Below are 24,012 nucleotides of genomic sequence, written 5' to 3' on the forward strand. Positions count from 1 at the left end.
TATTTTCCTAATAAATTGTTTATATATATCGAATTTATATTAAAAAAAAATTATTTTTGAAAATAAATAATGTAATAATAATAAAAAGTATAACTATAGTAAAAAAAAAAAGAAACAATAAAAGAAAAAAAATTAAAACAATTTCTCGAATAATTTGAAAAGAAAAAAAATTTTCCCCCAAAGAAAAAAAAAAATCTCGCATTTACAATCTTTTTTTTCAAGTATAATTAAAGTCTGTGTCAAATAAAAAAAATGATACTCGTCATAAAAATTCTATTTACGACTACAAAACTTGTAAACAAGTTGATAATAATTTTTTGCAAATTACCTTTTATAATATAATAATTGTCTAAAACGAAATGAGGAGACAAATTTTATTAAAAAAAAAAAAAAAAAAAAAAAAAAAAAAAAAAAAAAAAAGTCGGGGAAAACGGGGGGTTATTTAAAATAATAATATTCAATTGACAAAAAAATAATAATTTTGTCGAAAAAAAAATTCAAATTTTAGAAAACAATTTTTTTTTTCATTTAAATTGAATTCAAAAGAATTTTTTTGTTTTTAAAATAATTTTAAAAAATAAATACCAAAAAATGAAATTTGTAAAATAGATTTTTTTTCCAAAAATTTCAAAATTTCAGAATAATTAATAAATTAATTGAAACAATTTATTTTAAGAAATAAAATTAAAATTTAAATAACATTTTTTTTTTTTTTGGTCTTAAATTAATTTTCTAAAATAATTTTGTCCAAAAATTCATTTGTTTAATTTATTAATTAATTAAACTTTTTTTTTTGTTTTTCTTCTAAATTTGAATTATTGACAAAAATATAATCGTTTAAGGCCATGTGAAAAAAAAAAATTATTAAAATAAAATATATTATTATAAATGTTAAAAAAAAAAATTTTGATTTTTTTTAGAGACGGATTTTTTTTTTTTTTTTAACGAGATATTAAAATTTAATCGCATTTTTCTTTTGTTATTAAAATTTTAATTACACACTTTTTAATCATATTGGTTTTTTCTTTTTTTTTCTAATTAAATTTTGAACTAATTATGAATAAAAAAAGAAAAAAAAAAAAATTGAAAAGAAGGCTTTCCAGTGGATGAAACCAATCACGTCAGACATATTATATGTTGACATAACTACGAATGAAGTAGAAAAATTCGTTTTAAGTCAGACATAAACGAGCTAATCTTTTTTTTTCTCCTTTTACTATTCGTACAGACGAATAATAATAATTGTAGTAGACAAATTTTTTTTTTTAAATAAATAAAAAAAATATATATATATATTTTTTTTGAATAAATTAAAATAATATAAAAAGTATTAATTAATTTAATAAAATAAACTTACTTGTGCAACTTTTTCTCCCATATTTGGTGTATGCATGGCACCTTGAAAATATTTCGCCGAACCATTGTCTTGTAATGAGTACTGAAAGAAAAAAAATATTTATTATTTTTATTTATTTTTATTATTATTATTTATTTATTAATATTATTATTATTATTTAATTTATTATTATTTTTATTTTTTATTATTACAAAATATTATTTTTTTTCTATTTTAAATAAATAAATATGAAATTAGTATTTTTGGGGCAAATAAATAAATTTTAAAAATCAATTGTTAGAATTTTGAATTAATATAATTTTAATAGATATAATTTTTTTGAGACGAATTTCATTTCTTCGAATTGTAATTACAATGAATGTCATTCTTTAAAGGTGAACAAAAAATAAATTTAGAAAAAAAAAACGAAAAATTTATACGGAATGACCCCAAAAAAAATCCAAAAAATACTTATAAATTAGAAAGAAATTAATGGATTCTTCTAAAATTTGGTAATTATGTTATTTGCAAAGAATTACATTATTTAAAGTCAAAAAAAAAAAAAAATTGAGGAAAAAAGAGCATAATTGTTACGGAATGACCCCAAAAATATCCAAAAAACAGTTATAACTTGCAAGAAAATTAATGAATTCTTACGAAATTTGATAAATATGTTCGTTGCAATAAAGAACATCCTTTAAAGGCGAAAAAAATACAAACTAAGGGATAATAGCTAATAATTAATATGGAATGACCCAAAAAAAATTCCAAAAAAAAAAAACAGTTAAAATTCACATCACAGACTATATTGCAATAAATAATATCCTTTAGAGGCAAAAAATACAATTTTTATAAAAAAAAAGTGTTCAATTATTACGGAATGACCCTAAAAAAAAAATTCAAAAAACCTGTTATAACTATTATAAAAATTAACGGATCGTTATGAAACTTGGTAATTATGTTATTTGCAATAAATAATATCCGTTAGAGGTGAAAAAAATAGAAAATTTAGAAAAAAACCAATAATTAATGCGGAATGACCCAAAAAAAAAAAAAATGCAAAAAATGGTTATAAATACTAATAATATTACCAGATTGTTATGAAACTTGGAAATTAAGTTTTTTGCAATGAATGCCATGGTTTAAAGACGAAAAAATACAAATTTAAGAAAAGAAAAGTTTATTTCTTACGGAATGACCCAAAAAAAGTCCAAAAAGTTGTTATAACTTTTAACCAAATTAACGGATCGTTTTAAAACTTGGATATTATGTTCGTTGCACTGCAGGACATCCTTTAAAGGCAAAAAAATATAAATTGATAGAAAAAAGTGCATGATTAATATGGAATGACCCAAAAAAAAAAAAAAAAATTCCAAAAAACAGTTAACATTCACTTCACAAGCTATATTGCAATAAATAACATCCTTTAGAGGTAAAAAATACAAATTTTTATAAAAAGAAGTGGATAATTGTTACGGAATGACCCCAAAAAAATCCAAAAAAACGGTTATATCTTCAAAAGAAATTAACGGATCGTTATGAAACTTAATAATTATGTTCTTAGCAATGAATTACATCATTTAAAGTCGATAAAATACAAAATTTAGGGAAAAAAGTACATAATTACTATGGAATGACCCCAAAAAAATTAAAAAAATGGTTGTCATTTCAAAAGAAGTTAACTGATCCTTATGAAACTTGATAGTTATGTTATTAGTAATAATTTACATCCATTAAAGGCAAAAAAAATACAAATTTTGAAAAAAAGCGCTTATTTGTTACAGAATGACCCAAAAAAAAAATCAAAAAACTGTTATAACTTTCAACCAAATTACCGAATCGTTAGGAAAAATGGTAATTATGTTCTTTGCAATGATAGACATTGTTTAAGGGCAAAAAAAATACAAATTTTGAAAAAAAGCGCTTATTTGTTACAGAATGACCCAAAAAAAAATCAAAAAAATGTTATAACTTTCAACCAAATTACCGAATCGTTAGGAAAAATGGTAATTATGTTCTTTGCAATGAAAGACATCGTCTAAGGGCAAAAAATATTCAAATTTAGGAAAAAAAGCATATAATTATTACGGAATGACCCAAAAAAAAAAAAATTCCAAAAAATAGTTATAACATTCACAAAAATTACCTGATCTTTATAAAACTTGATAATTATATTTTTTTCAATGAATCATATTCTTTAGAGGCAAAAAAAATATAAATTTATAAAACAAAAATATAATTGTTACGGAATGACCCAAAAAAAAAATTCAAAAAACGGTTATAACTTCGAAAGAAATTAACGGATCGTTATGAAACTTGGTAATTATATTCTTTGCAATAAATAACATTCTTTTTTTTTTTTGCAGGAAGATACAAAGTTGAGAGAAAAAAGTGTATTTATTACAAAATGACCCAAAAATAATCGTTTTTTTTGGGGGACATTCCATAATAATTATGCACTTTTGTTTCAAAATTTAATATTTTTTGCCCTCTATAGATGTAAAATATTGCTAAGAACATAATTACCAAGTTTTATAAAGATTCGGTAATTTCTTTTGAAGTTATAACCGTTTTTTGGTTTTTTTTTTGGGTCATTCCGTAATAATTATGCGCTATTTCTTATAAATTTTTTTTTTCTTTTAAAGTATGTTATTTATTGCCAAGAATGTAATTACCAAGTTTTAAAATGATTAGTTAATTTATTAAGAATTTATGATTGTTTTTTTGGTTTTTTTGGGTCATTCCGTAATAATCAAACGCTTTTTATTTCTAAATTTGTATTATTTTGACTTTAATCGATGTCATTAATTGCAAAGAACATAATTACCAGGCTTCATAAGAATTAATTCATTTATTTCAAAGTTATAACTGTTTTTTGGATTTTTTTTTTTGGGTCATTCCGTAAAAATTATGCCTTTTTTTGTGATAAAATTTAAATTTTTTCTCTTTAAACACAGTTATTTATTGCAAAGAACATAATTACCAAGTTTCATAAAAATTAATTTATTTATTTCGAAGTTATATAACCGGTTTTTGGATTTTTTTTGGGGGTAATTCCATAATAATTTTGCCCTTTTTTTCCCTAAATTCAAATTTTTTGCCATTAATCGATGTCATTCATTGTAATGAACATAATTACCAAATTTCATAACGATCCAATAATTTCTTTTGAAGTTATAACAGTTTTTTGGATTTTTTTTTGGGGTCATTCCGTAACAATTATCCACTTCTTTTTGTAAAGTTTTTTTTTTTTTTTTTTTTTTTGCCTCTAACGGATGTTATTTATTACAATATAGTCTGCAAAGTACATTTTAACTATTTTTTTTAAAAAAATTTTCGGGGTCATTCCATATAAATTTTTTCGTTTTTTCCCCAAAAATTTGTATTTTTTCGCCTTTAAAGGATGTAATTTATTGTTATATAATTTGTGACGTGAATTTTTGGTAATAGAAAAATTCTCCAATATAAAAAATTTGTTTTAATGAAAAACCGTCAAAAAAAAAAAAAAAAAAAAAAAAAAAAAAAAAAAAAATAGTTCGATTAATTAAAATTCGACTCAATGAAAATTATATGTAATGAAATTTTATCAAATGAAAATTTTAATAATTGATTATCAAAATTTATTCATGCGTTCTATATTATAATAATTTTTGTTTTGCAACTTACTTTATGTTTTAATGATTCAGGACCCATTTGACTGAGTGATGGTGATTTTCGATCTCTGGAAGTTCGCCATTTTTGTAAATCACTTTCCGATGCAACACCAGGAAATATTTTCGAATGTTTTGCAGCTTAAAAAGAAGAAAATACAAAATTTTTGATTAATTTTCTGTTGAATTAATTTATCGTATTCATATTTTGTTTATTATTATTATTATTAAAACTAAATCGGCTATATTGGCCAGGAAAAACAAGCTCTGACGTTTTAATTGAAAGAATAATAGAAATAAAATTATAAAATATACAAATGGTTATGTTTATATTTCAGTTTATTAATAATAAATAATTAAATATAACTAAAAAAATTAATAATAAATATTACTATATTAATATAAATATTATTAATTAAATAATTAATTAAATAAATAATTATATAAATAATTAAATAATTAATTAAATAATTAATTAAAAATTAAATAATAATTATTCTCAAACTCCAAAAAACCTAAAAAAAATAAATAAAAATATATATAATTATAAAAAAAAAAACCGTGTATCAAAAAAATATGCCATAATTTTTATAATTAAAATAAAAATGGTAAAAATAGAAAAAAAAATTAAATTAAAAAATTAAAAAATTAAAATAAAAAAAAAAAATGTAAATCAGTCAGAGTTTAATTTTTCGAGATATTAGTCAAGCATTAAAAGTGTGTCAATAATGACTATACATAGGTATATAAGATGTATATTTATATATACTATTAAACTTATATTATTATAGCTCTAGAAGCTGCATACCTGTGAAAAAAGTAAATGTTGTATTGATTTTAAAAAAATGTGTATTATATTAATATTTCGATATATATATATATAAATGTATATAAGAGTAAAAAAATAGTCAGTGACTATTTTTTTTTTTTTTTTTTTTTTTTTTTTTGCATCAGATTTCTACATGAAATGGTTTTTGTACAATGAGCTAAAATTTCACTGCCACGCCCCTTTTTCAAAAAAAAAATTTTTTTTTTATTTTAAAAATATTCGTAACGAAATTTAAAAAAAAAAAATGCAAAAAATACTACAGAAAAATCAAAAAAAAATAACGAATATTATTATATTTATTATTATTTTAAAATATAAGTAAATAATATTTTTTTACTTATAAAAAAAGAAAAATAGAAAATAATATTCAAAAAAATAATAATAATAATAATAATAATAATAATAATAAAATTAAAAATAGGAAAAGGAAAAATAGGAATAGAAAAAAATAAAAATAGTAAATAATAAAAATATTAAAAAAATAAAATTAGTAAAAATTAAAAAAAATAAAAATAAATTAATTAAATAGTAAACAATGTTATATTTAACTAAACAATAAATAAATTAATTAAATAATAAATAATATTAAATAATAAATAATATTATAAAAATTATCACCTAAACTTACAAATTTTTTTTGTTTTTGTTTTTTTTTTAAAGCGAACAAAAAATAATGAAATGGTTTATTATTTATCGAATGTTGAGAAAATATTTTTAAAAAAAATAATTTTTTGATATTTGGCAAAAAATTTGAAATAATTGAAATATTGAAATCAATCAAATATATATTGTGACGACTAAAATAAAAGCCGCGTGAATTCAGCTATTGCGCACCGCTGTGAAAATAAAGCTGTTGGCTATTTTTGTAAGATTTGATAAAATCGGTCGGACGGCAGTGCAAAATTTTCACTGAAATTACACTGTGTTTCAATATTTTTATTTTTTTTTATTTTATTATTATTATTATTATTATTATTATTATTATTATTAAATCATAATAATAATCAATTTTTTTTTTAATTGAATTATATTAATACATTGAGAAATAATTTTTTTTTTTTTAATTATTCCATAATAATTCATTAATTAATTATAAAACAAACAAAAATATATTTATTTGAATAACAATTTAATTTTTACTTTTTATTCAAAACATAAATTTTTATTTGTACTCAAATATTTATTTTGAACAAAAATAATTTTTTTATTTAACTCGAATAAATTATTTATTTGAAATATGTAATTTTTATTCGAACTCTCAAATAAATATTTATTTAAAATAATTTTTATTTGAACTCTCAAATAAATATTTATTTAAAATAATTTTTATTTGAACTCTCAAATAAATATTTATTTGAAATAATTTTTATTTGAATTCTCAAATAAATAGATATTTATTTAAACAAATATAATTAATAATTTTTTTTTTTTATTTTTAAACAAAAATAAAATTTTTTTATTTTAACAAAAAATAATTTTTTTATTTTAACAAAAAATAATTTTTTTATTTTAACAAAAAATAATTTTTTTATTTAAACAAAAATAATTTTTTTATATTAACAAAAAATAATTTTTTTATTTAAACAAAAATTTGTTTTTTTATTTTAACTAAAATAAATATTCAATATATTGAAATTAAATAATTTTTAATTCAAATATAAAAATATTTCTTTGAAATAGCAAATAATTTTTATTTAAACTAAAAATATATTTTTATTTAAAGTCAAAATTATTTTTCATTTGTTTTAATTTATTACAAAAAAAAATTTATTTATTTATTTTTTTAGTTTTTATTTTATTTTATTTTTTTTAGAAATTATATTTTTCAATTTATTCTATTTTTAAAAAAAATTCTAAGGTAACAAATCGTTGATATATCGCCTCCGGGGGTAAAAAAAAAATTTCCTAAATAATTATAGTGTCAAAAAAAAAAAAAAAAAGGTTTCACATATTTTCAGCGCAGTGTAGCCGAGCAAAAACAAGCTATTACACTATTTAAAAAAAAAAAAAAAAAATTCCCTAACTAAAATTAATTCTAGTAATTAAGAATTATTATTTTTTTTTTCCTATTCACTAATTATATAATTTGAGTGAGACAAAATTTTTTAAAAAGTGAGTATATATATATATTGTATATATAAAATGTATTTATATAGAATTTCAGAAAAGAGCACTAGTAATAGATGTCAATTTTTTTTTTAATTTAATTTAATTTTTTTTTTTTTATTTATTTAGAAACTCCATATCGCAAAAACTTTCTCTGGAACTTTTGCAATTAAAAATGAGTAAATATTAATGATAAAAACGACTCACATAACCTCAAAAAAAAAATTATTTTTAACAAAAAAACTTTTTTTTTAAATTTAAAAAAAAAAAATTTTTAAATTAAAATTAAAAAAATTTATTTTATAAAAATTTTGAAAACAATTTATTTCCACAATTAATTAATTTAATTTTCTTTATTATCACACTTCAAACTATCATAAACATAACCTATAAATTTATTATTTAATAATCATAGTAAAGTAAATATTTAGTATTTGTTAGTAAAAAAATACAAAAATAAAAAAAATAATAATAATAATAATAATTGCCACATCGTCCTACAACCAATAATATTTTTTTTTTTTTTTGAAAATACCGAAAAACAAGAAAATTGTAATTTTTTTTTAAAGAATTAAAAATTAATTAATTTTTAAAAAAATTTATTAATTAAAAAAATTTTTTTGTTAATTTAAAAAAAATTTACAATAAAAAAAAATTTTACAATTAAAAAAATTTTTTAGTTAATTTAAAAAAATTTTACAATTTTAATTTTTCACAATAAATGAATTTGAATATATCTATTATTATTCGGTGACAAAAAACCCCCCCCCCCCTTTTTTTTTCATTATTTGCTAAAACCAAAATTTTTGTTTGGAGGTTATGTTAAAAAAAAAAATTAATTTTTAAACGCTAAAAAATAACACTTATACACAAAGATAAAAACCCAACTTCGAAAATAATCATCAGTCGGTAAAACAGAAATTGATAATATTAGTGACGAATGGTAACTTGTTAGAAAATTTAAAAATACAAAAAATATCAAAAAAAAAAAAAAAAAATTCAAATAATAAAAATTAAATTCCAAATATAAAAAAAAGAAACAATTGTATTAATCAAAATTTTGGAAAAAGTTAGTGCATTTTTTTTTTTTTTTTTTGTCTTTTTTTTCAGTCGTTCCAGAGAAATATATTTTTGGAGTGTGTAAGCTCATATCATGATAAAGCCAAAAGCAAATGGTAAATAGAGAGATAGAGAAAGAGAGAGAGAGAGACAGAAATAGAGAGTAAGAAAGAAGAGAATAATAATAATAATAATAATAATAGGGGTGCAAACTCGGCAGCGCTCGGTCGGTAACACCGAGTTAGTCTTTCAATATTGTTTTACCTTCGGTGAGATTATCAACAGTCGCTGGCCTTCGTTCGAGGGTGATTTGTTCGCTCCCTCGGCCCGCTACTAGAATATTTTTTCTGATGTTTGATATTGGAATGGCAGAGATGAAACGAGGGAGGATCGATTTCCGCTACCCTGACAGCTATGAGAAGGATAGCAGAGGCTAAATATTCTTACAATTGCCGAGGCAAGGGGGCCTCTCTATTTTACACGCGAAAAAAAAAAGAAAAAACAGAAAAAAAAAATTTTTTTTCAAACCTCAATTTTTTTTTTTTGGGACGCGCATGAATAAGTTACTAAAAAAAAGAAAAAAAAAAAACAATTAATAGAAATTTTTATTCAATAGAATTTTACTGGATATAATTTTTATTGTATTATTTTTGTCCAGAATTTTTCACAAAAAGTGATTTTTTATATTAGAGAATTTTTATATAATCGAAAATTCATATCAGAGATTATATTACAATGAATTACATTCTTTAAAGACGAAAAAATACAAATTTTGGGGAAAAAAGAAAAAAAAAATTAATATGGAATGACCCAAAAAATTCCAACAAACAGTTAAAATTCACATCACAGACTATATTGCAATAAATAACATCCTTTAGAGGCAAAAAATACAATTTTTATAAAAAAAGTGTTCAATTATTACGGAATGACCCAAAAAAAAAAAATTCAAAAAACCTGTTATAACTATTATAGAAGTTCACGGATCGTTATGAAACTTGGTAATTATGTTATTTGCGAAAAATAATATCCGTTAGAGGCGAAAAAAATACAAATTTAGAAAAAAAAACGAAAAATTTATATGGAATGACCCAAAAAAAAAAAATCCAAAAAATGGTTATAAATACTAATAAAATTACCAGATTGTTATGAAACTTAGAAATTAAGTTTTTTGCAATGAATGCCATGGTTTAAAGACGAAAAAAATACAAATTTAAGAAAAAAAAAGTTTTTTTCTTACGGAATGACCCAAAAAAAAATCCAAAAAGTTGTTATAACTTTTAACCAAATTAACGGATCGTTTTAAAACTTGGAAATTATGTTCGTTGCACTGCAGGACATTCTTTAAAGGCGAAAAAATATAAATTGATAGAAAAAAGTGCATAATTAATATGGAATGACCCAAAAAAAAAAAAAAAAAATTCCAAAAAACAGTTAACATTCACTTCACAAGCTATATTGCAATAAATAACATCCTTTAGAGGTAAAAAATACAAATTTTTATAAAAAGAAGTGGATAATTGTTACGGAATGACCCCAAAAAAATCCAAAAAACGGTTATATCTTCGAAAGAAATTAACGGATCGTTATGAAACTTAATAATTATGTTCTTAGCAATGAATTACATCATTTAAAGTCGAAAAAATACAAAATTTAGAAAAAAAGTACATAATTACTATGGAATGACCCAAGAAAAAAAATTCAAAAAAACGATTTTAACTTCTAACCAATTAAACGGACCCTTATGAAATTTTATAAATTTGTTCTTTGCAATGTAACACATCATTTGACGAAAAAAAAAATACAAATTTAGAAGAAAAAAATTTATTTATTACGGAATGACCCCAAAAAAATTCAAAAAACCGTTTATAACTTTAAAAGAAATTAACGGATCTTTATGAAACTTGATAATTATGTTCTTAGCAATGAATTGCATCAATTAATGTCCAAAAAAAATACAAATTTAGGGAAAAAAGTAAATAATTACTATGGAATACCCCCCCAAAAAAAAAATTCAAAAAACGGTTATAATTTTCAAAAAAAATAACCGAATCGTTTTGAAACATCCTTTGAAGGATGTTATTCATTGTAAAGAACATATACACCAATTTTTTTTTTAAATAATCGATTAATTTCTTTTGAAATTATAACTGTTTTTTGAATTTTTTTTTTTTGGGACATTCCATAATAATTGTGCCCTTTTTTTTTTACTATATTTGTATTATTTTATTTTAAAGGAAGTAAATTCACTGCTAATAACATAATTATAATGTTTCATAACGAATCGAAATTTTTTTTTCAAAGTTATAAGTGTTTTTTTGGTTTTTTTTGGGGTCATTCCGTAATAAATATAATTTCTTTTCGTAAATTTGTTTTTTTTTGCAAAAAAAATAAGAATGTAATTTATAGCAAAGAATATAATTATCTAGTTTTATAAGAATCGGCTAATATTTTTGAAAGTTAGAACAGTTTTTTGATTTTTTTTTGGGGTCATTCCGTAATAATTTTGTCCTTTTTTTCCCTAAATTCCAATTTTTTGACTTTAATCGATGTCATTCATTGCAAAGAACATAATTACTAAGTTTCATAACGATTCGTTATTTTGTTTAGAAATTATAACAGTTTTTTGAATTTTTTTGGGGTCATTCCGTAACAATTATCCATTTCTTTTTATAAAAATTGTTTTTTTTTGCTTCGAACGGATGTTATTTATTACAATATAGTCTGCGAAGTACATTTTAACTGCTTTTTTTTTTTTTAAATTTTTTGGGGTCATTCCGTAATAATTTTTTTTGTTTTTTTCCTTATTTTGTATTTTTTTCTTGCCTTAAAAAAATGTCATTTATTGCAAAGAACATAATTACCAAGTTTCATTACGATTCGTTATTTTGTTTAGAAATTATAACAGTTTTTTGAATTTTTTTTGGGGTCATTCCGTAACAATTATCCATTTCTTTTTATAAAAATTGTTTTTTTTTTTGCTTCGAACGAATGTTATTTATTACAATATAGTCTGCGAAGTACATTTTAACTATTTTAAAAAAAAAATTTTTTTGGGTCATTCCGTAATAATTTTGACCCTTTTTTTTCCTAAATTCGAATTTTTTGCTTTTAATGGATGTCATACATTGCAAAAAACATAATTTCCAAAATTCTTAACGTTCCGTTAATTTCTTTAGAAAATAATAACCGTTTTTTTTTTTGGGTCATTCCGTAACAATTATGCGTTTTTTTTTTTCTCTAAATTTGTATTTTTTCGTCTTTAAACCATGTAATTCATTGTCAATATTATCTGTGATGTGAATTTTCGATTATATAAAATTTCTCTCTAATAGAAAATATCATTTTAACAAAAATCCTGCGCAAAATACAAATTTGTCACATTAAAAATTATATCCAATAAAATTTCAATAAAATTCTAAAAATTCGATTTTCAGAATTACGTTTCAATTTCTTCTTTTATTTTTCTCTGATATAAAAAATTATATCAAAACTGTGAGTGACGGAAATGTAAAATTATTTTTTAAAAAAATCCTCTTTCAAAATAAGAAAATAAAAAATGCAACTATTTTTTTTTTTTTTTTGTTTGCAATTCATCCCGATGGAAAATTTATCCAAATAAGGGGAAGGGAGGGGGTTGAGGGGGGTGGGAAGGAAAAGAAAAGGTTAAAAAAGGAACACTTACAAACACTACAGGTGAGACTACGACATGGAACCCTCGTTGTTTCCGTTTTGACAGCTCGCCTCGAAATTGCATCTAAACTTGCCGCATGTGAAACACTCCGCGAGGGTCCTTGTTCCGCTGATGATGATGGTGGTGGTCCTTCCCAGATTCCGGATTTTTGTGACATCTACCAAAAAAAAAAATAAAATTAAAAAAAAAAGATTTTGGAAATTTTTTTTTCTAAAAATATTTTTTTATGTTATAAATGAATGTTTTTATACAGTAAAAAAAAAATTATAGGTTATGTTTATGATCATTTTATGCCTTGTTGAAAAAAAAATTTAGGTTATGTTTATAATTTTATGCCTGGTTGAAAAAAAAATTTTTTGAGGTTATGTTTATAATCATTTTATGCCTTGTTGAAAAAAAAATTATAGGTTATGTTTATGATTGCTTTGACTTTTTTTTTGCCTTCACACTCGAATTTAAACATACAAAAATTGATTTTAATTTTACATAATTAAAATCAATTAAGCTATTAAAAACGATCATAAACATAACCTATAAATTTTCGATGAAATGGTTTTGATGCGCATAATAATAATTTGCCAAACCAAACTATAGGTGCGAGTAAATCATAAACCTACTGCTTTTACGTAATTTACAACCGATATCCGAGGAGTTGATAATAAAATTTTCCTTCTGAGTGCTACAAAATATGTCAGAATCGATTTTATCACTTGGGTTTTGAGTTTTATTTCCCTTAACTAAAGAAGTATATAAAAAGTGATCAATTCTAGAGGAGAATTTTTTTTTTAGATTTAAAGAAAAAAATCTTTTGTCAATTTAACCAGGATAAAAAACTAAAAACTTTGTCTAATTTTTTTTCAATGAAGAATCTTTTTTTTTTTTTTTTTTTTTTAATTTATTGCTGCAGATGAGATCGGAAAGAAATTCTCAAGATACTTTGTGTTAAAAGAAAGTTTACAACTTGGAAAACGTTATTCCTAGCACGTCGCTTTTAATCCTATTATCTCTCTTTCTCTCTCCGATAGAGCAGCCTCAGGGCATGGCACTCAAAACTGCAGTAGCAGCAAACCAAAATGAAAATTGAAAAAAAAAGGAATCATTTTCTTCTTTTTTTTTTGAAGGTGGTATCAGTTATACTGTTATTGTTATAGGTTATGTTCCTCCATTCAAGTGATTATTGCCTGCAATCTGGCTCGACTATATACGATAAAATGGCGACTGTATGCAAAGTTTTGAATAGGCATTTTCGAGAAAGGACCGGGCAAAATATATATATATATTTTGAAATGGTAATCGGAGTTAAACTGAGCGAGAAAATAGAGATTATTTTACACATGAAGATCACCGGTTTGTTTTTTTTCGTATAAACGAATTTTCGTTGTATTTATATCTTGATGGACTAATTTTTAAGCGGAAATAACCTAAATTTTCAAAGTATTTCATTGTCATGAACATAACCTCAAAAATTAAAAAAAAATTCTTTTTTCAAGGGGCGCGATCCTATAATAATAATTTTTCATTTTAAAGAATTTTATTAAAAATTATTTTTTTTAGTCGAATTTTTAAGTTTCGAATTAAAATTTAATATAATTTCTTTTCATACGAATTTTTAACAATATTTTTAGCTACCAAACTTTTTTTGAACAGAATTTTTTATTTTACACTCATTTTTTTTAAACATGACTTTTTATTTAAAGGGAATTTTAATTAAAATGAATTTTAATTTAACAAGTATTATCATTTAATCGAAATTTTTTTATTCGAATTTTTAAATTGACAGAAATTTCAATACACCGAATTTCAAATTTGTCCGAATTTTTAAAGACACCAAATTTTTTTAAAGACATCAAGTTTTCATTTATCTGAAATTACAAACTATCGAATAAAAAATGAATAAAAAGATTTCGGTACAATTTTTCAAAATTCACCAATCACGATTTTCTTGATAATTTTCTAAATGATCAATTTTTAAAAAAATAGCGCCAAAATTTTTTTTTTGTAATTTTTGTAATTTTTTACAAATGAAAATTCAGTGTTTTGAAAAATTCACACAATTAAAAATTTGCAAAAATAAAAATTCGGACAAATTTAAAATCCAGTGAATTGGCATTTCTGTTATTTTAAAAAATTCGAATCACATAAAATTCGATTAAATGAGAATTCTGTTAAATTAAAATTCTTTTATATAAAAAACTATATAAGTTAGCCAAAGCTTTTATTAATTAACGAATAGGAACTGTTAAATTAGTAAAAAAAAATTTATACTAAGGAATTAATAGTATTCAAAAGCAAATAGTCAGCCTATGATTCAAAGTGGATCCGAGTGTTGTTTTTAATTTTTTTTTTTGTTATTCATCATTAATATAAAACAAACCTTGTTTTTATAAACCACTTCACTTTTTTCTTCAATTCTCATTCGTGTGTCCATAGTCATACCTGAAATTAATGATCTCCCTCTAAAACGATCATAACCTATAATTTCTTGCTTTTTAGGTTTTAATTCTTTTAGTTCTTTTTTTCAAAATTAGGTTACAAAAATTAAATAAATATGTGACTCACTCCAAGGGATGTGAACAAAGAAGCAAAGAATTATAGGTTATGTTTATGATTAACCTAAGAAGCAAAATATTATAGATTATGTTTATAATAGTTTTTTAGTTGTAAAAATACAAATATTTCTCTTTTATTGTACAAATAGAAAATAAAAATTAATTTTCATTTAGAATTAAAAGTCAAACTATTAAAACGATCATCAACATAACCTATAATTTTTTTTGGTCTCTTTTTTCAATCACATATCATGTAACCTAATTTTAACGAAAAGTTATAAAAATTAAATCCTTTTAATAAATTTTAGGTTATGTTTATGATAATAAAATCGAATCTAACCTTAAAAAAATAACAATTATATTTTTATATTAAAAAAGAAGGGAAAAAAAATTATCTTACATCGCTCACTCCTTCGGGACTTGCAATAGGTGCCGTCTTTCCAGGAATGGGAAGACTGGGAGTGGCACCGGAACTGCTGCCAATTGTGCCAATCATGTGCGGTGCTGGCAGTGAAAGTGGAGGGGTCCCCGTTCTTCCTGGACCCCATGATTCCATCATTGTCGGAGAACCACATGTTAAAGGGCTGCAAAAAAAAATTATTATTATTCCTACAGTTACAAAAAAAAATTTTATTATGATTATTATTGTTACTACTATTAATTATTAATATTATTATTATTATTTATTTACTAAATTTATTTATACTATAAAACAATCAAAAACATAATATAACCTAAGAGGCAGACTATGTTAGGTTATATGATCGTTTTACTTTGATTAAGAAATTTTTTAGGTTATGTTTCTGATAATTTTTCACGTCCACTATAAAAATTTATAGGTTAAATTTATGATAGATTTGTACCTTGATGAATAACTTATAGGTTATGTTAATGATAGTTTTAAATAAATTAGAAAAATTTCGTTATACGAACGTTTTAATTAATATACAAATTATTGTAGGTTATTCTTATGATCATTTTACATTGATTAAGAAATTGTAGGTTATGTTTATGATAGTTTAAAGAAAATAGAATCGAAAGAAAGTAAAAAATTTACAAAATTATGTTTATAATAATTTTACCTTAAGTATAAATGATTGTATAGGTTATGTTTATAACGGTTTTTGATCTTATTTAAAAAAAAATTCTAGATTATGTTACAAATTACATAATTACAATATTAAACAATAAATTAATTTTGTTTTTCGTCATTATTTGTTAAAGATACAAAACTTTAAATAACCTTATTAATGTCACCTTGCCCTAGCCAACACGGAGGTCACTCACACACACACATACATATTTACACACTATTTAATTGTAATTATCGCACAAGCTCTAATGGATTTTTAATGGTTGGTAAACGCTTTTCAATCCGTTATATAGTTTATATATACAATGCTTTTTACTGCATTTTGTTGGCGCCGGAAATCTACCGTAAAAACGCAAAATCATCAAGAATAATTTACGATGAGGGGCGAAGGTGGGGTAGGGGGAGGGGATGAGAAAGAAAAATTATGAAAGTAGTAAAAAAAAAAAATTTCTGATAAGGATTAAAATATGATGATAATTCCATTGCTATATATATATATATAGTGTTGAGAAAAATGATCAATACGCGTTGCACCTGAGGTCAGCCCTCACAAGTGGAGTGTGTCAGTGTTAGGTCAGACTTGGCCAATCGATACATAACCTCAACCCGCAACGCGATACATATACATATATATGGCTATGTACATACAAATATATATATACATATTTGTGTGTGTGTGTGTGTTTGTACGAAAGGTGTTCGTGCGTGTGTTTGTATGAGGCAATCGTGTAAACATTGTGTGACTTTGTTTTGTTAACCCCTACTACTAAAACAAAACCACATTACCACGTGTTATTGCTCTTCCCTCTGCACATTGACACCCACTCTATATATATATATATATATATATATATACACAACAAGGAGAGAAAATAAATTCTTTTATCGCAAAAACTTGTTCTGGGGCTTCCGATTTAGGTTCTTTTACATCGGATAAATGTTTTACATTGTTAACATTTATTTTTTGACCCTCCAAATATTAAAAAATTTATTTATTTTTAAATTATAAAGGGAAAAAGTATTTTTTCAAAAATTTAGTTTTTTTTAAATAAAGAATTTTATTCAATAGCCATGAAATGAAAAATTTATTTGTATTAAGTAAATATTTTTTTGAATCAAATAAATATTTATTTGTTACCATAAAATATTTATTTAGTACAAATAAATATATTTTCTTTTCATTCGCTTTATGTTTTTCTTTTTTTCACTTGGAATTATTTAATTAGGGTAAAGTAATTAAAAACATAACCTATAAATTTTTAATCTGTTAACTTAAAATTCTTTTATACAAAAAGTCATTAGTCAAAATTTTTATTAATTCATTTAGTAAACAAATAGGGACTGTAAAATTAGTTAAAAAAATTTATACTAAGCGAATTAATAGTATTCAAAAGCAAATAGTCAGCCTATAATTCAAAGTGGATCCGAGTGTTGTTTTTGAATTTTTTTTTTTTTTTTTTTTTGTTATTCATCATTAATATAAAACAAACCTTGTTTTTTATAAACCACTTCACTTTTTTCTTCAATTCTCTTTTGTGTGTCCATAATCATATCTGAAATACATGTGTCTTTTAAAACAATCATAAACATAACCTCTAATTTCTTGCATCTTAGGTTAAATCATTCACTATTCTAATAAAATCTTTTGCTGTTCTAGATAAATTTTTTTTCCGTATTTGATTGTATAAAAATATATATTAAAAAAGAATTTTATAGGTTATGTTTATAATTTTATAATTTCATTACAAAATGATAGATAATACCTACTATTTTTATAATTTATGATTATAATAAATTATAGGTTATGTTTATGATAGTGTATCTAAATATTATCTTTGCCTGCATAAAATTACGGTGACAAAAAAGTTCAAAAATCATCAAAAAGCAATTATAAACAACACAAAAAATAACATTTTTAGGTCATGAACAAAATTTCAAAACTTTTTTTTTTTTTTTTTTCTTATCAGATTTCGTGCCAAAGTTCAAGATGATAGACGATTAAAAAAAAGTTTTTCATTGGGAAAGAATTAAGAGGAACTTATAGAAGTAGATTATAATCTTTTTAAGGCTGAACAATTATTATGAGCCTCATGTTGCATTTTCGAACTATATTTAAATTAATTAATTTGTATGTATATATATATATATATATATATATATATATATATATATATATATATTGAGCTCTGAAGAAAGGAATCTAAGAAGGAAAAAAGTATAGGTTATGTTTATGATTCACGGGAGAAAAAAAAATATTTTTCACCTGGAACAGCGATAAGTTTCACTGGAACAGCGAAAGTTTACCTTCTTATCTCTTACCAAAGGTAAAACACTCATAAACATAACCTAAAATCTCTTACTTCAGGTAAAACGATCTTAAACATAACCTAAAATCTTTTAATTAAAGTAAAATAAATATAACCTATAATTTTTTTTCCAAACAAGGTAATACAATTTTAAACATAACCTTTAATTTTTATACTAAGCTATGGTAATCATAACCTAAAATTGTTTATTCAAGTTAAAACGATAATAAACATAACCTATAAATTTTTTTTATAATTAAGGTAAAAAAAATATTATAAACATAACCTAAAAATTTTTTTTCCTATTGTGTTTTATTTCTTAAATTTAGTTTAAAAATAGATTCGGATTATTTTTAACTATGTATTATATACATTAACACAGTTCTATAACTGAGAAATTTACATGTTTTTTTTTTTTTTGTTTGAAATTTAAGTTTAATAAGAAAAATTTTGTTTATCAGTTACTCAAAATTGAACAAACATGTTTTCCTCAATCCTCGCTACGATTTTTCGTCGACCATCTGCTACTATAACCAGATGTTAACTTATGAGTACAAACTTTGGAAAAGTGTCGATTATATAAAGTAAGCGATTTTTGAAATTCAATATTGCATATATACATACAAATTTATTTTTTTGTTTATAAAATAAGTTATATTTATTCTATTCGGATAGTTTTGGAAAATTTCAGATTTTTTTTTTCTAACGAGTAAATTTAAATTTTTTTTTTTTTTTTTTTCTGCGTGATAGTGCGTCACTTGACAGTTATACGGAATTGTCTATAGATTGGTACGGAATGGAACAAAATGTATATACATATTTTTAAAAAAAGGGGTCGTGACACGCAACAAAGGACACAAATAAACTAGTTTTAAAACTCTTAAACAGAAATCCATATAAACTCCCTCAAACAATCCTAACGCAGTAAACTACATTTATAAATGTAGACAAAAGTACCTTAACCTCATTATAAAACAGAATTTAACAAAAAAAAAAGAAAATTTTAATTTAATTCTACAAAAATTACCGACTTATTTTAATGAAATGCGACATTTTTTTTACATTTGAAAAAAAATGTAAATAAAATACATTTTTTTAGTTTAAATTGTAGATCTTCTTCAATTCAATTATTTAACAAATTTTGATCTAAAATGATCCTTCACGTTAAATTAATTATTTTTAATAATTTTAATGAAATACATAAAAAATTCAATTATATCAAAATTATTTTTTCAATTAAAATTTTTGTGAAATTTAACAATTACTTATAATTTAAAAAAAAAATATCACAATAAAATTAAATTATTTTTAAAAAATTTCAATTCAAAATAAACTAATATTGAATAATTACCTGAAATTTTAATTCGAAATCAATTAAAAAAACCAATAATTATCAAAAATTTTCAATTTAAAATTTAATTATTTACCAAGTTTCCAATTTAAAATGAATTAAAATTCAATTTTTTTCTAAAATTTCTATTCAAAATTAATTATTAAAATTTTCAATCAAAAATGAAATTAAATTAAATTATTATCGAAAATTTCAATTAAAATTCAATTATTTCCCAAAATTTTCAATTCAAAATCAATTAAAATTCAATTATTTTGAAAAATTTCAATTTAAAATCAAATAAAATGAAATTATTTTCAAAATTTTCGATTTAAAATCAATTATTTTCTAAAATTTCAATTGAAATTCAATTATTTTCAAAAATTGCAATTTAAAATAAACTAAAATTCAATTATTTTCAAAATTTTCAATCCAAAAACAAGTAAAATTCAATTAATTTCAAAAGTTTCAATTTAATATTAATTGAAATTCAATTATTTTCCAAAATTTCAATTCAAAATCAATAAAAATTCAATTATTTTGAAAAATTTTAATTGAAATTCAATCATTTTCTAAAATTTCTATTCAAAATTATTTATTAAAATTTTCAATCAAAAATGAAATTAAATTAAATTATTATCCTAAATTTCAATTAAAATTCAATTATTTCCAAAAATTTTCAATTTAAAATCAATTAAAATTCAACTATTTTGAAAAATTTCAATTGAAAATCAACTAAAATTCAATTAATTTCCAAATTTTCAATTCAAAATCAATTATTTTCCAAAATTTCAATTGAAAATTAACTAAAAATTCAATTATTTTCTAAAATTTCAATTGAAAATCAACTAAAATTCAATTATTTTCCAAAAATTTCGATTGAAAATCAATTAATTTCTAAAATTTGCAATTTAAAATCAACTAAAATTCAATTATTTTCAAAATTTGGAATTTAAAATCAAATAAAATGAAATTTTTTCAAAATTTTCGATTTAAAATCAATTATTTTCCAAATTTTCAATTCAAAATCAATTATTTTCCAAAATTTCAATTGAAAATTAACTAAAATTTAATTATTTTCAAAATTTTCAATCCAAAATCAAGTAAAGTTCAATTGCTTTCCAAAGTTTCAATTTAATATTAATTGAAATTCAATTATTTTCCAAAAGTTCAATTCAAAATCAACTGAAATTCAATAATTTCCCAAATTTCAATTGAAAATTAACTAAAAATCAATTATTTTCTAAAATTTTAATTGAAATTCAAATTTTCAAAAATTGCAATTTAAAATCAACTAAAATGCAATTATTTTCAAAATTTTCAATCCAAAAACAAGTAAAATTCAATTAATTTCAAAAGTATCAATTTAATATTAATTGAAATACAATTATTTTTCAAAATTTCAATTCAAAATCAATTAAAATTCAATTATTTTGAAAAATTTTAATTGAAATTCAATTATTTTCTAAAATTTCTATTCAAAATTAATTATCCAAATTTTCAATCAAAAATGAACTTAAATTAAATTATTATCCAAAATTTTAATTAAAATTCAAATATTTCCTAAAATTTTCAATTCAAAATGAACTGAAATTCAATTATTATCCAAATTTAAAATCAAATAAAATTTCATTATTCTCAAAAATTTGAATTCAAAATTAATTGAATTTTCAATAATTTTGAATTTAAAAGCATCTAAAATTTAATTATTTCTAAAATTTTCCATCGAAATTTTTTTTTTTTGAAATTTAATAATTTTAATTATAACTCTAAGGAAATTCAATTATTTTTAACTATTTTAATAATATTCTTTGACAATTCAACTATCTGAAACCATTTTTCAATTAAAAATGATTTTCAAATTATTGTATTTTGTCCGCATTTTCTAATAAATTTTTAGTAAAATCATCTAAAATTTTAATTACAAAACACTTAAAGTTTCAATTAATTTCAAAAATCTCAATTTTAAATCTTTGAAAATTCAATTACATTTAAAAAATGTTTTCCAAAAATTGTTTGATAAATTTTTTTTTAGTTCTGTAAAATTTAATAATTGTTTTTGAAAATTAATAATATCTTTTGAAATTTAATTATTTCTAAAAATTTCAACTTTAACCCTTCGAAAAGGATTATTATTAAAAAAAAAAAATTTTATTGAAAAATCTGTAAAATATTTTTGTTAAAATAAAAAACAAATCCACTTTTTTTTTTGAATATAAATCGACTAAAACGACTTTTTTGTGTCTTTAAGTTTATTCGAGGCCTGTGTTTTTATAATTAATATTTAATAGGTATTCGTTGGCCACCCTGGTACCTTAAAAATTAATTTTGAAAAATACATTTTTTTCAAATTACTATCTTGTACGAAATTTCCTGGCGCATCTTTTTTCTCATCATAAATTTTTTCTATTTGTATACAATTTTTGAATGAATATACATGTTTAAAAAAAATTTCGTTGGTAAACGTTGTGTACTTGAGCTTCGTGAATTGAATTTTCGAATTTGGAATTTTAAAGAAACTTATTCCGAAATTTGGAAACACAATTATACAACTTTGGCAAAAATGAGAAAAAGAATTGTCAAAATTTGACAGATAAAGCATTTTATTATTATATAATTATTTTTCTTATTTGTTGGTAAGAAAAAAACGAATTTTTAAAAATTCGGCCTCTAATGACGTTTGATTAAAAAAAAAAAAAAATTATAACTTTCACAATTTTTATTAAATTGAAAAATAAAAAAATACGTATTTTCTTAATTTTCATAAAGATTTTGGAAAAAAATGTTTTGAGGTAAAAATTTTTTTTTTTTTTTTTTTTAATGAAAATTTCACGTGGAATGACTTATATATTAATGAAATTTTGAGTCACGCAAGTTATATATCTTTATTTTAATTTGATATTTATTTACATATATATATATTTCTGTTTGAGATATATAGTGACATATATATATATATATATATAGTGATTTTGGAGGGTTCTTTTATCTAAATAAAAACAATTAATTAAATGATAAAGATCCTTGCAGGCTTTAATAATAATTTTATTATATCTGCTACCTTATATAATTGAAAGGAAGAAGGGACCAAAAATTTGAAGCAATTCTACTATGACATTTATTTATCTTAAATGAAAAAATACTACTGGAAAAATGAGAGTTGGGGTGAATTTATTTCTTTTTTTTTTTGAACTCAACAATGACTTAACAATAACTTCATGATATATATATATATATATATATATATATATATATATATATATATATATATATATATATATATATATATATATATATATATATATATATATATATCATGAAGGGATGTAAATTGATAAGAATATAGAATAATATTTTTTTTTTCAACGTAAAAAAAGGATATTAACACGTGACACAGTTTATATTCATATAATTATAAAAAGAACGCACTATTTCCTCCTTTAAAGTTGAAACAATAATTTAATATTTATAATGCACTTTCAAAAAAAAAGGGAATCTATGAAGCAAAAAAAAAAATTATAGATTATGTTTATAATCGTTTTATTTTAATTAAAAAATTATAGGTTATGTTTATAATCGTTTTATTTTAATTAAAAAAAATTGTAGGTTATTTTTATGAATCTACTTTGTATAAGAAATTTTTTTGAGGTTATGTTTATGATCGATTTAAATTATTTAAAAAATTTGTAGGTTATGTTTAAGATACTTTTAACTAAAAAATAAAAATTTCTAGGTTATGTTTGCGATTGTTTAAATTTGTATTTAAAAAAAATGTTTATAATAGTTTTATATATTAATTAAAAGTTTTCTTTTTTTTAATTGCGTAAAGTTAATTATGTACAAATTATCATAAATATAACCTAAAAATTTTTGTTATATCTATGTTATATGTAAAACTTTTCATGAACATAACCTATAATTTTTCTGAATTCTCCTTCAAAATTAGGTTACAAAAGTCTTTATATGTGACATGTAATAAAGAAAAAGATGTAAGAAGCAAAACAAATTTAGATTATGTTTATGATAGTATTACAAAACTTTATTCTTCTTAGTATTTTCCAAA

The 24,012-nt window shown here is 21.1% G+C and overlaps 1 protein-coding gene across 7 annotated transcripts in view; it reads right to left on the reverse strand.

Annotated features, from left to right (window-relative positions):
• The window catches only part of LOC127290162 (potassium voltage-gated channel subfamily H member 2), a 145,221-nt gene that overhangs the window by 81,175 nt on the left and 40,034 nt on the right, over positions 1 to 24,012 (reverse strand). For 6 of the 7 annotated variants that reach the window (XM_051318585.1, XM_051318582.1, XM_051318583.1 and 3 more), the window contains exons 5-9: positions 15,621 to 15,804; positions 12,663 to 12,828; positions 9,245 to 9,313; positions 5,003 to 5,127; positions 1,358 to 1,438 (exon numbers count right to left, since the gene is read on the reverse strand). In XM_051318585.1, the coding sequence (XP_051174542.1) occupies positions 1,358 to 1,438; positions 5,003 to 5,127; positions 9,245 to 9,313; positions 12,663 to 12,828; positions 15,621 to 15,804 (625 nt within the window). The remainder of the gene's footprint in view (positions 1 to 1,357; positions 1,439 to 5,002; positions 5,128 to 9,244; positions 9,314 to 12,662; positions 12,829 to 15,620; positions 15,805 to 24,012) is intronic. The other variant, XM_051318580.1, reaches the window with a different exon arrangement.

Source organism: Leptopilina boulardi, unplaced genomic scaffold, assembly GCF_019393585.1.
Source record: "Leptopilina boulardi isolate dan_hultmark-lab unplaced genomic scaffold, ZJU_Lbou_2.1 LbouV2_55, whole genome shotgun sequence".
In the NCBI taxonomy this organism is placed as follows: domain Eukaryota; kingdom Metazoa; phylum Arthropoda; class Insecta; order Hymenoptera; family Figitidae; genus Leptopilina; species Leptopilina boulardi.